Source organism: Panulirus ornatus, chromosome 3, assembly GCF_036320965.1.
Source record: "Panulirus ornatus isolate Po-2019 chromosome 3, ASM3632096v1, whole genome shotgun sequence".
NCBI lineage: Eukaryota > Metazoa > Arthropoda > Malacostraca > Decapoda > Palinuridae > Panulirus > Panulirus ornatus.
Window position 1 is genome coordinate 19,058,402 of NC_092226.1, and position 13,870 is coordinate 19,072,271.

Below are 13,870 nucleotides of genomic sequence, written 5' to 3' on the forward strand. Positions count from 1 at the left end.
GCACTACCCACCCAGTGTGGTGGTAACGAAGTGAGACTTGGTCAGGAAGAAGGGATGTTCCGGATGATGGGTGTCGGACAGGAGGTCAAGCAGGTGCTGACGCTTAGTGGGTGGGGTGCACTGCACTGCCCGTGCCTCACGCAGCAGAGAGCTCCACTTCAATTCATTCTCCACCACTGGCGCCTGCAGGTGTTGGTACCTAGGGAGGTGATATACAGGCTAGATGAAGGGGTGCATGTGGCAGACAGTACTTGGGGGATGGTGATAGTTTAGGTGAAGGAGTACCTGCTGCTGTTGGGGTGGTATGGATACATAAAGGAGTTTTTTTCATACTATTCGCCATTTCCCACATTAGTGAGGTAGCTTTAAGAACAGAAGACTGAACCTCTGAGGGAATATCCTCACTCAGCCCCCATCTCTGTTCCTTCTTTTGGAAAATCAAAAAAAGAGGGTAGGATTTCCAGCCCCCACTCCCTCCCCTTTTAGTTGCCTTCTACAACATGCAGGGAATATGTGGACGGTATTCTTTCTTCCCTATCCCCAGGGATAACATAGAGGAGGTACATGAGGTTTATAGATGGAAGGAGGTACCTGCAGGAATTATTATATAGGTGGGTGTAGGTGCATATGGCAGAGGCAATAAGAAGTTATCTGTTTCGGACAAGACACTACTTACAGAACACAGGCAATCTGAAGGTAAGTGCAGGAGAAATGATATTCATGTCAAGTGGACATGCCTCTTGCTATCCAAGAACAAGATGTGGGCATGTGTGAATAGTGTGAGGCATCAGGGAGTCTGGCTTATGGGAAAGTAGACAACCCCAGTCTGTCACATCAGCATGAGATTCACTGCATGTTCTGTCAGAGATGTTTACCATTTCTTTATACATCTTTCTAACACTCACTTTATCAATGACAGGTTCCCCACATGAAGAGTTAATCACGTGAAAACTATCACCAACACAGGCACACACAACATGGACTGTTAAGCCAAAGAATACACAAGTTTCAGGGTGTCAGTTTCCACCTCACATTCATTCCTATATAAGACAAGAAGCAAGAAAGTCAGCAACAGGCTTGAATGGTGCTCCCAGAAATTGTAAGACTTGTGGGGAGCAGAAATAAACTAAATGTTTATGTAATCAGGCGTTGACCCAAATATTGTAAAGCAATATAAGAAGATTAAGAAAGAGGCACAAAGACATACTAAGCAAGGCAAAGGAGAGTATGGAGTGAGTACTATTGCACAAAACAGTGACAGAGATCCTAAAAAAGTTTACAGATATATCAATAATAAGAAGCTAATAGGCATAGCAACAACTATGAGCAAGTCTTTTCATTTCTGTTTCAACACTAAAGCAGCAACATGAATTTTGAGACAGTGATAAGCAGCATACCCATAATACCAGAATTTATCATCACAGAGGACTACAAACACAGACAGATAGGTTGACATCTTATGAAAAAAGTCTAGGTCCTGATCGTTTCAATCCATTAGTACTTAGAAACATCAAAACAAAACTGCTAATCTATTAGCCTACATTTTCAATAATCTTTTCAGGTTGGAATAGTACAGCAGGACTGGAAACTGGCAGATGTTGCTCCTATATACAAAAGACAAGCTGTGAAATGCGTAGAAGTTACCATCCGATTAACCTCATTTCAATTATATGTTAACTTCTGGCGTCAATTATTACAGATGAAATCATTGCTTATCTCAAACAAAAAACATTGTCTGATCAACAATAAACAGTATGGTTTTTGAAAGTAATATTATGCCTTACATATCTCCTCAAATCTTATAAATCATCAGATATCTGAACTTCCAAAAAGCATTTGACAAAGTCCCCCACATTGACCTGATGCATAAAGTCTGGGCCTTGGGGATTATTCATTGCACTGGACACTGGACAGAAGCCTGGTTATGTGACAGGAGGCAAAAAGTGGTAATGAATGGTGAATCATGAATGCAGCCAACTATTACTAGTGGGGTTTCTCCAGGTGTCTATCCTGGGGCCTACACTTTTCATCACTTATATCAATGATATTGATGTAAGGCTGAATAATCTAAGTGTCCAAATTTGCGGATGACAGAAGTATTCGCATTGCCATATTATTTGAAGGTGATAATCTTAAGATATGAATGGCTGAATGGTAGAAAATGGCAAATGCCATTTAGTTTCAATAAATTTCAGCTGTTACAATTAGAAACCTAAAGAAATTTGATTTTGCACTTGTGTGAGGGAGCTACAGGTCACTGTCTCCAACAACTTCAAATTCTCCCAACTTTGTAAAAAAGTTCCATAAAAGCAAACAGGATGTCAGGAGTTATCAACAAACGTTTCATGCAAAAGTGTGAATGTGATATTGCTACTATATGTAAGCCTAGTTAGATCCCACCTCAAAAATGCACTTAAGGATATTCATAAATTGGTAGCGGTGCAGTGAAGAGCAACTGAATTAATTACTCCCTTATATAACAAACCATATGAGGAGAGACTGTGAGAGTTGAAAGTGTTCTCTAAGCAAGAGGTGACTCTGAGGAAAGTTAACAGAATACTTTAAATACTTCCAAGATTCAACAACGTTGATATTGAAAATTTCGACGCGGTCACACTAGTACTATCAATGAGAGGAAGTGGACTATATCTTAGAGGTCACATAGTCAATGTGGATTGCACATTACATTTCTATACTAACAAAATTACTGACATGAAGAATAAGCTCCCAGGACATGTTGCTCAGAGCAACAATGTCAATATCTTGAAAATTAGCCTTGAACATCACATGTCACTCTCCAGTATTGAACAATTCTTTTAATCAATCATCATTAAATGGTGGTATATTATGCGACCTTCTCAACCACTGTTCCCACCCTAACCATGGTGTGGTAACTTAACAGCGATTAACCTGCAATGCATACTTTAAAAGAACAAGAAAGAATTATTGTATCCTTCCACGTCAGAAAAAATATAGACATGGTAAGTCGCAAGGTTGGAGCTCAAGGTTTATCCTTACTTTTGTTTTCATAACGTGAAGGTATGCATGTCTCTGGTGATGGGATGTGTGACATATTCATGTTCACTGTACTTTCCAACTTTCCTATACAAAATTTCTTCATACATGTTAAGCCTGCAAGGTATTTTTTTACCTGTTTCTCTGTCAGTTGAAGTGAAGGCTGGGGAAAGAGCCTCCGCTTTGCCATCCCTTTCTTCTCCTGCATCTTTTTTTCAGTAATGTTAAAGCCTAACCACCTAGCCTGGACCTTGGGTCTGTGAGAACTGTGTATCAATGTAACTCTTTCGAGCATTCTACATCTTTGTCTCTATACGTATGTTTCTCTCTCACAGCCTCTGTTTCTCTACCTCTTCTCTTTTTCACCATGTAAGTCTTCAAATATCACATTCATTCTGTAGTTCAGGTGACATTCCAAATTTATCATCACTGTCCTTTTCATGGCTCAGCAATGGTTGCTTCCTCCTCTGCCTCACTTCATAAAATGAGAATTCAAGAATCTTAGCAATGAAAACCACTCATCCTGTATATGGTGTGAACATGTAGTTACTGTGTAACAGGTGGCCTCTACATACCGGTTTGTGTGAAGCAGATGGTTTCCAGTGTTGACTGGGAGGACAGAAAGCTGGCTGGCCCTCTCGCCATGTCCCGCAGCTCCAACCTCCAGGTTCTGGAAGCTGATGTCCCCATTAGGATTAAGGAAGGCAGCGTTGATAGCCATGCCATCTGCAACCCCAACACCCTCATCCCTCAGGATGTTGTGCACGTCCTCTAGGCTCTCAGCTGCCAGCAACGCACGACACAACAAGCAACAAACTGTAAAGTCATAGTAGTTTAGCTTTATGGTGTTTCTTTTTCTTTTACCTCCTGGTCTATACAGCTGAAGGGATTGGTGGTCATACATCTGTTTTATCCCTGGGGATAGGGGAGAAAGAATACTTCCCACGTATTCCCTGCGTGTCGTAGAAGGCGACTAAAAGGGGAGAGAGCGGGTGGCTGGAAATCCTCCCCTCTCTTTTTTTTTAATTTTCCAAAAGAAGGAACAGAGAAGGGGGCCAAGTGAGGATATTCCCTCAAAGGCCCAGTCCAGTTCTTAACGCTACCTCGCTGACGCGGGAAATGGCGAATAGAATGAAAGAAAGAAAGAAACATCTGTTTTGTGATGTAAATACTATATTTCATAAAAGATTTGAGAATTCTTTTTTTTATTACTGTGTTCATACAATATACATTACCTGCTGTGGACCAGATGAGTAAATCAACGGTAACCAAAACACTTCTAATACAGAGACTTAAGCAACAAATGTCTACACTTCCTTTCACGCTGATATTCAGCCCATGTGGATATTTTCAGTTTCTATAATCGATCGAGTAAGTAACGTAAGGGTAAGAGAGATGTGTGGAAATAAAAAGAGCATGGTTGAGAGAGCAGAAGAGGGTGTTTTGAAATGGTTTGGGCACATGGAGAGAATGAGTGAGGAAAGATTGACCAAGAGGATATATGTGTCGGAGGTGGAGGGAACGAGGAGAAGAGGGAGACCAAATTGGAGGTGGAAAGATGGGGTGAAAAAGATTTTGTGTGATCAGGGCCTGAACATGCAGGAGGGTGAAAGGAGGGCAAGGAATAGAGTGAATTGGAGCGATGTGGTATACCGGGGTTGACGTGCTGTCGGTGGGTTGGATCGGGGCGTGTGAGGCGTCTGGGGTAAACCATGGAAAGCTGTGTAGGTACGTATATTTGCCTGTGTGGACGTATGTATATACATGTGTATGGGGGTGGGTTGGGCCATTTCTTTCGTCTGTTTCCTTGCGCTACCTCGCAAACGCGGGAGACAGCGACAAAGAAAAAAAAAAAATAATCAGAAACTTTGTTTTAAGCATGAAAAAATATCAAAGGCATGCCCAAACTTATTTTGCAATGTGTTAAGAATCATAAAGTTTCTGTTGGCTACATATAGTTATTCTGACCATTATCCACTTAAAAGGATAAACTAAATTACTTGTTGACACTCTGGCCTCAGGGCTCTGGCCAGGATATTATCAAAACTTAGTTACTGTGGGTCATGGTTGTCACAAGTAATGGCCATTACATTTTGCACTTGTAGTATGAAGGTTCATAACTCTTGTTTCTATTTATCAACAGTAATATAGTCAGGTTGTGACAAGCACTAGTGTACTAGTAAGACATTCAAGGTAGTGGCTGGATATAAGATGGCTGGGGAAAATACTGTTAAGTACACAGAACCTACAATCTTAAGTAGTTAAAACTAGGCTTCACACCATTGCTGATTAAGTAGGCTTCACACCACTGCTGACTAAGTTTCATGTTAAATTCCTTTATCTTGAACCATATCTTGAAGGAAGACAATAGATTTTATGGACAATCTTTTGATACTAAACCTAATTCTGTATAATCAGTATTACATCCTGCAAATGTCTATATCTGTAAAGTCAAATTCTGTACTATGTAGCTTAACTCTGAATAATCTTAACTGTAACTCTTATTTTATATACAGTACAATTCTTCCTATGGACTCTAATGGTGTTTTTACTCATTATTACCTGATTTCACATAGTCTATGTACAATTCTAGTTCTTCCTAGGGATTCTTAGGTTTATTTGTTTCTGATCAGTGTTTACAGTCATAGTGCCCAGTGGTGAGTGTCTTATACGTCAAAATTTTATTGTCTTACGAACGATGGAAAAATAATTTTTCTTCTTTTGTTGTCTTAAACAGTCCATATCATGATACAATACATTGCTACTCTGACACATTGTATTTCTATCTATCAATCAACAAATAAATGAGAATTAACATTAAGGTAACAGTCATATGGTTTACAACTTCTTAAAACTTATTTATGCTGTCTGTATCAACCATGTCCTCCATCATTCTATTCCATTCACCCATCACTCTTATACAAAAATTTCTTCACATGTTTCTTAAGTTTCTTGCATAATTTCAAATCATGTCCTCTTCTACCCCAAGAACTCACGAGGAATTATTCACTGTTTATGTCACGTCACTGATATTCATAATCATAATGGTTGTGATCAAGTTACCCCTCACTTTTCTCTCTTCCAAGGTAAGCAAATTTAAAGCATCTAGCTTCTCCCTATAACTCAGCACTCTTAAGTCTGGTATCACCTTTGCTGCCTTCCTCTGAACCTTCTCTATAAACTCTTTGTGCTTATTTCAGAATCATGACCAAAGTTGAGATGTATATTCTGTTTTTGGCCTTATGAAGAATGTGAGCAGCTTGCTTAAATACTAGGTGTAATTACCTGTTTTCAATGTTTGGGGAGGGGGTTTTACACTCATGGAGCCCTACCTCTTGAATAATTCATTATCATTCAACTTCTTATACTAATGTATGGTGTCTGCATTGTCCGTGTCCTTGGTTACAGTTCCATTCAACCACTACTCATTCACTATAAAAGTACTTCTTTCCATATATCTTTAACAAATTTCCATCTTAATTCCATCTCATGCCCACTGGCTGCTCTACCCTACATCTCTCAAACAACTGTTCAGTGTCCAAATCATTTGTATATTGTAAAACTTAAAGTTTCTCTCTTCTAAGGCATGCACATTTAAGTCTTCGGTATTCCCTATAACTCAGCTCCCACAATGCTGATACCATCTTCATCTTCCTTTGGACATTATTAACTCTCTGTGCTACTTTATGTATAGTGACCAAACTTTGGAACCTTATTTTAGTTCTGGCCATACAAGAAAGCTATTCTGATTTTAGCTAGCATACAACTTGTCTCCATAACTATTCTCCTAATATGGGACTCTGGCTAAAGGTCAGGAACAATGTCAGCTCCCAAGTCCTTCTCACACACAGAATCCTGAAGCTTATTCCCTGCTTGATAAAAATCATGCAGAAACCTTCTTTCATTCAGTCCCATACTCAATACTTTAATTTTACTCAGACTCAATTTCATTAATTATATATCAGACCAAATTTGGAGTCCAAGTCCCCTTGAAAGGTGATGAAATTATTCATACTTTTTACTTCCCTAATAATCTTTGCATTACCTGTAAACAGATTCAAGGAGGGATGCATCCATCAAGGCAAGTCATTTTCATAGATCAAGAAAGGAATTGGTTCCGAAACAGATCCTTCTGGTACTCTTCTGGTCATCCTGACCCATTTGGATTGGACTGGAGTGGATTATAAAATTTAGGCTTATAAGCCCAGCACTGGAGCATCTAAGGCTGTTCAGCACTCTTAATTCAGTTTAGAATATTCTGTCTTAGAAATTCATTTTAACTCAAAAGATCCATTTCAGTGATGGCAGACCAAGAAGGGAAGAATGAAAAGGAGAGAAAATAGCCTACATGAGTTGGTGTGAGAGCTCAAGCTTGACCTTTGCAGCATGTTTTAACCTACTAGGGAAAAGAAAATCCCCGCTGCTATAGCTTAAGCCATCACTTCTCCACATGAACCTCACCACCACTTTAAGGTTCATGTAGATCAGGGGACTGACCCATTTGGAGAAGGTTCCTCTAACGTGCAATCTCTGTTCCCTTTCACTGGAATAATCCTCCTGTCAAATTGAGAAGTCTAAAACTCCCTTTATTCCTGCCTGGCTTTCAAGTATCTTAATCAGCCTACCATACAGTATGGCGCCAAATGCTTTCTGGCATTCCAGATGTAAACAGTCCACCTAGCCTCCCCTTTTGTCTAGTACTGAGCTCAATCCTAAGTAGAACTCTAAGAGGATTGTTACTCATGACCTTTTTTCCCTAAAGCTATGTTGTCTCACCCTTAAATAATTGTTCCTCTGAAGACACTCGTCCATTTGCTTTCAAATAATCTTTTCAGAACCTTTCACAACACTCTTGTTTGCAAGACCTGTCTATAGTTATGAGATTGCTTCTACTCTCCTTTCTTATAGATAAACATGAAATACATCACTTTATATTCCTGTAGCACTTTGCCCCTCTCTAGTGACATCTTGAACAATGTGTGTGTGTATGTGTGTGTGTGTTTTGTACTCCTAATTTTACACTTATGGGGCCCCATCTCTTGAAAATTTTCTAGTCATACAACCTCTTTAATTTGTGTATGCTGTCTGCATTAATCATGTCCTACGTTATCTCATTCCATTCATCCATCAGTCTTATACTATAAAAGTATTCCTTTCAATCTTATTTTACAAGTTTCTTGCCTTACTTCACAATATGTCCTTCGAATGCTCTATCCTTACATCTCTCGAAGAATTACAAACTGTGTATGTCATCTATATGGTTGTGATCAGGTCACTCCTCAATCTTCTCTTCCAAAGTGTGCCAATATAAAGCTTACACCTGCAGTCCTTTGAATCTTCTCTATTTGCTATTTATGCTTCTCGAGTGCAGTGTGTGTGCGTGTGTATTTCATAATGGTGTTACGGGAAGGTTTATACTTGCACTGTCTTTTCTCCTAACCTTGAACATAAACTACTTTAATATTGTGTACACACCCCATATTACAACAGGTACCCATTCATCGACCAACCCAAAGGGGGAGGATGAACATTTGGGTTGGCTGCATGACAGACTACCTTCAGCAGGATTCAAACCTGGGCCCCTGTGCATGTGTCCAAAATTGGCAAGGTCTTGCCTCATACCTTAAATGGTAAGAGACTGGTAAGGGTGGCATACAATAGCATTATAGAAATATTAATGGAAGCATTTACAGCAGAGCAGCTGTAGGGGTGGTAGTAACTATTGTCATTCTGGTCAAAATAACAGTAAGAGTAGTGGCACTAGTAGCAATACTAGAAGCAGAAGCTGCAGTAACTACAGAAACAGCAGCAGCAGCAATAATAACAGTCATGGTAGTAGGGAATTGTCGTAACTGTCTGTCTAGTTGTAATAACAGCAGCATCAGTGATCACAGTGATACAAATAGAGGTAGGAAGTCATTGTCGCAGTTACTGCAGTCATGCCAGCTGCATCAACACTACTACTTCTAGTGGTAGTAGTACCAAAACTAGAACAGCAAAAAGATAGCAGGATTGCCACTAGACATAGACCTGCTAGACCTCAGCAACACTTGGAAGCAATGTACTTGTCTTGCCCGAGAAGACCCTGAGTGGTGTGATGGCGTTGACGGAGAAGACGAGGCCATGTCTATTGTAGCCCATGCAGAAGCCCGGCAAGTAACCTGCATAGCAGAGGGCCGTGAAGTGCTCTTCCTTGGTTTGCCAGCGACCCTGTGGAGTTTCTTCCATGATGTGGGCTGAGACCAGGTAGATATTGCTAGTGAGCTCCTTCAAGGCATCCTCTGTGTGCCCCAGAAGTATCTGTGGCAGACACATGATAATTAGCATTCTCATGTCACATATGAAAGGAACAACAGGATCAAAGTCTTTAACAAATCAGAGTAATTTCTGCAAATATGTTGTTGTTTTGGATTTGACATTGTTATTATATGCAAGTTATCTACACCAACATTAACTCTCAAGTGAAAAAGAAAACATTTCTCTCATATATAACTATTCAATATTTTCCTTCTTGTTTCTAAAGATAAAAAAGATTCAAACAATACTAAACTGTGATTTTATGTCATAAGCCTCAATCATATACAAAGCTGTTCTCGAGTCTCAACCTTAAGAGAAATATGAATAAAAGGGCTAAAAGGATAGAAATATAGATAAAGAGAAACTAGGGTTAGATTTTTTAAGAGAGTGGAAAAGCTGCCTTTATTTAAGGGTCACGGTGTAGCTGTTAGACAAGCCATGAGAGGGTTGAGGGTAGAGTTCCAAGGGTTGGCAATGTGGGGAAAGAATATAATATCACAAAGGCTCATCCCCAAGTTGACAACTGCCACACAACAATCAAGTGGTGGAGTGGTGTGCAGTGTGTTAAGTCAAACTAATGGTGGGGATTTTTTTTTTTTTTTGTTTTGTCGCTGTCTCCAGCGTTTGTGAGGTAGCGCAAGGAAACAGACGAAAGAAATGGCCCAACCCACCCCCATACACATGTATATACATACGTCCACACACGCAAATATACATACCTACACAGCTTTCCATGGTTTACCCCAGACGCTTCACATGCCCTGATTCAATCCACTGACAGCATGTCAACCCCGGTATACCACATTGATCCAATTCACTCTATTCCTTGCCCTCCTTTCACCCTCCTGCATGTTCAGGCCCCGATCACACAAAATCTTTTTCACTCCATCTTTCCACCTCCAATTTGGTCTCCCACTTCTCCTCGTTCCCTCCACCTCCGACACATATATCCTCTTGGTCAATCTTTCCTCACTCATTCTCTCCATGTGCCCAAACCATTTCAAAACACCCTCTTCTGCTCTCTCAACCGCGCTCTTTTTATTTCCACACATCTCTCTTACCCTTACATTACTTACTCGATCAAACCACCTCACACCACACATTGTCCTCAAACATCTCATTTCCAGCACATCCATCCTCCTGCGCACAACTCTATCCATAGCCCACGCCTCGCAACCATACAACATTGTTGGAACCACTATTCTTCAAACATACCCATTTTTGCTTTCCGAGATAATGTTCTCGACTTCCACACATTCTTCAAGGCTCCCAGGATTTTCGCCCCCTCCCCCACCCTATGATCCACTTCCGCTTCCATGGTTCCATCCGCTGCCAGATCCACTCCCAGATATCTAAAACACTTTACTTCCTCCAGTTTTTCTCCATTCAAACTTACCTCCCAATTGACTTGACCCTCAACCCTACTGTACCTAATAACCTTGCTCTTATTCACATTTACTCTTAACTTTCTTCTTTCACACACTTTACCAAACTCAGTCACCAGCTTCTGCAGTTTCTCACATGAATCAGCCACCAGCGCTGTATCATCAGTGAACAACAACTGACTCACTTCCCAAGCTCTCTCATCCCCAACAGACTTCATACTTGCCCCTCTTTCCAAAACTCTTGCATTCACCTCCCTAACAACCCCATCCATAAACAAGTTAAACAACCATGGAGACATCACACACCCCTGCCGCAAACCTACATTCACTGAGAACCAATCACTTTCCTCTCTTCCTACACGTACACATGCCTTACATCCTCGATAAAAACTTTTCACTGCTTCTAACAACTTGCCTCCCACACCATATATTCTTAATACCTTCCTCAGAGCATCTCTATCAACTCTATCATATGCCTTCTCCAGATCCATAAATGCTACATACAAATCCATGTGCTTTTCTAAGTATTTCTCACATACATTCTTCAAAGCAAACACCTGATCCACACATCCTCTACCACTTCTGAAACCACACTGCTCTTCCCCAATCTGATGCTCTGTACATGCCTTCACCCTCTCAATCAATACCCTCCCATATAATTTACCAGGAATACTCAACAAACTTATACCTCTGTAATTTGAGCACTCACTCTTATCCCCTTTGCCTTTGTACAATGGCACTATGCACGCATTCCGCCAATCCTCAGGCACCTCACTATGAGTCATACATACATTAAATAACCTTACCAACCAGTCAATAATACAGTGGAAAGGTTTTGAAAACAGAAACTATATTATATCTAAAAGAGGAAAAGAGAACCAATACTGCAGTGTAAGGCAAGTGGGTGAAGTTATGAGGCCACATTAAGAGTTGATAAGTTGGATAGTCTAGGACTTGACTCTGTCTAGCAAGTATGCAGAGTTGATCAGAGCCATCCCAGATGTGATAGAAGTAATGAAGATGAATAAATCCTTTGTATTAAAAAAAAGCATCTGAACAGAACTCCCTGTATCTCACAGGCATATTCGGCTATACGGGTAATGTAGGGTTCCAAGACAGATTTGATGTTACAATGTTACCAAGCAAGTTTACTTTGTTGACTGGTGGAATCACAAAGCTATCAATGGAGACAGAAAAATTACGAGGGGTTTTAGAGAGAGGGAATATGAGGAAACTGTGTTGTAGAGGCATTAAATTTTATTAGGCTGTGACTGCCTTGCTTGGGAATCCTGTCCAAAATTTGAATCTGGTGAGGTAGTTGTGACAATGTGCAGGTTGAGCAAGAGGAGATAGTGTGGATCCTCCCTGTCAAGTCTGGTACAAAGTAGCTCAATGGTTGCAAAGGAGGAGATCTTCATGTGCTATTCTTTAGAATAAAATAAAGCTCATTTGGATAATCACCAACAATTGCCAAAACTATAAAAAAGAAACCTACATTGTATGTGTCATTATGCTACATTTGATGTCAAAGCCAATTCAGACTTAGAATGAAATTTAGTTGTCTTAAGAATCTTCTATTTCTAGCAATGTAGGTCCTATGGATGGCGGCTGGAGTCGCTGGATACAATTCTGAAAGGGACCACCTGAGGATCATCCCTGCCAAGTCCAATTCAAACTGGCCCATAGAATTTTAAATGAGACAAATGTTTCATGTCTACAAACAGACTATTTTCATAGTGAGAGCAGCTATACTATATGGTGAGTGGCTTAACCCTTCACAGTTTTTAAAAGGAACCACAGAGGCAATCCCTGTTCACTCTGGTTCAACTTGACTGAGTAGTTTTAGATGAGATGACTGAAATATGGAACTTTAACAGATGGGATGATGACAGACAATGGAGAAAAACTGACAGGGAAAGCTCCCATGGCCTTTGGTGAAGCGAGCTAAAAAGGATATCACCGTTAGACCTTGACTTGTAATAGCCTTACTGATGATCAGATAGACAACTCAAGATTCAAGATTTAAAAGGAAATGTGAACTGAAATTCACTCTTGAGTGACAGATGTAAAAGTTTCAGCAGGATAATAGATGGAAGAATTAAAACTATTACCCTTCTTTTGGATAGGCAGTGCCAGTACCTATTTTTCAGATTAAGGAAATTAATTTTAAAAGCAAAAGGGTAAAAGATGAACAAACACAGGTGTAAGGATTAATAAGAGGCAAGAGAGGGGTGTGGGAGTGTTAGGGGTTGTCCAAAGTGGAGTTGGAAGAGAAAAGAAAACCAGATCAAGCTGGTATGGCATTAGGAGTGACAGCTATAGTATCGCCAAAATGGGAAAGCAAAGGAGAGGATGTACAACAAAATTGTTAGAGATTGTTTTGGCCAAAAATGAGGAAGGCCTACCAGTGGAAGAAGAGGGGAGCTTATCACGCTTCCTTTGGGTAAAGGAACACTTTGCCTTACGGGAGACACATATGCAGGTTTTGGGCAAAGATGAAATTTGAATGAGAGTTGGAGGAAGGAAAATGCCAGATACATTGCCTGAATGGCCTCATATACGAATGGATGAACCATAGATTGGAGGAAGAGACAGCTTAGATGAAGGCGAGGATCCATGCCTCCACTCCTGCAAGAAGAGCAACTGCCATATGTTTAGGAGAGAAATAAGGCATCATCTGCAGAGAGACAGTCATCTTCCTAAGGAAAATCATAAAAATCTAGAGACCTGAAGGTGATACTGAAGTGCCGATATGATGTTTAGAGGGGCCAGCCAGAGGAGGAGGTGCAGCTTGTAAGGTGACATTTATGAATGTGTGGTCAGAGGAGTCAATCTCTGGGTGAGACTATGAGGCCATAACATGAAGGACTGGAAATGATATACAGATCCAGGAGTATTGGAATAGTTGTCATTACTGCCCACAATATGGGTAAAAAGAGTGATAATTTGCTCCACATTGATAAGAATGAAAAAGTGAGGGAATCAATCCCAACGATATATGTAAGGAAGTACCTTTATTCTTCCCACCCCCAGCATTCTGTAATAAATGATGTAATGTACAGCACCTGTCTCAACCCACTGCAATACATGGTATAATGTACAGCACCTGTCCCAACCTGCAGTTTTCAGTACATGGTACTGTCTACAACTGCCATAACCCACTGTAGTCCATG

At 40.3% G+C, this 13,870-nt stretch overlaps 1 protein-coding gene across 5 annotated transcripts in view; it reads right to left on the reverse strand.

The window, feature by feature from the left end:
- Nucleotides 1-13,870, reverse strand: part of LOC139761104 (beta-alanyl-dopamine/carcinine hydrolase-like) — a 113,628-nt gene that overhangs the window by 12,146 nt on the left and 87,612 nt on the right. For 4 of the 5 annotated variants that reach the window (XM_071685028.1, XM_071685024.1, XM_071685013.1 and 1 more), the window contains 3 exons: nucleotides 9,081-9,315; nucleotides 3,591-3,831; nucleotides 12-199 (listed from right to left, as the gene is read on the reverse strand). In XM_071685028.1, coding sequence (XP_071541129.1) covers nucleotides 12-199; nucleotides 3,591-3,831; nucleotides 9,081-9,315 — 664 coding nt within the window. The remainder of the gene's footprint in view (nucleotides 1-11; nucleotides 200-3,590; nucleotides 3,832-9,080; nucleotides 9,316-13,870) is intronic. The other variant, XM_071685029.1, reaches the window with a different exon arrangement.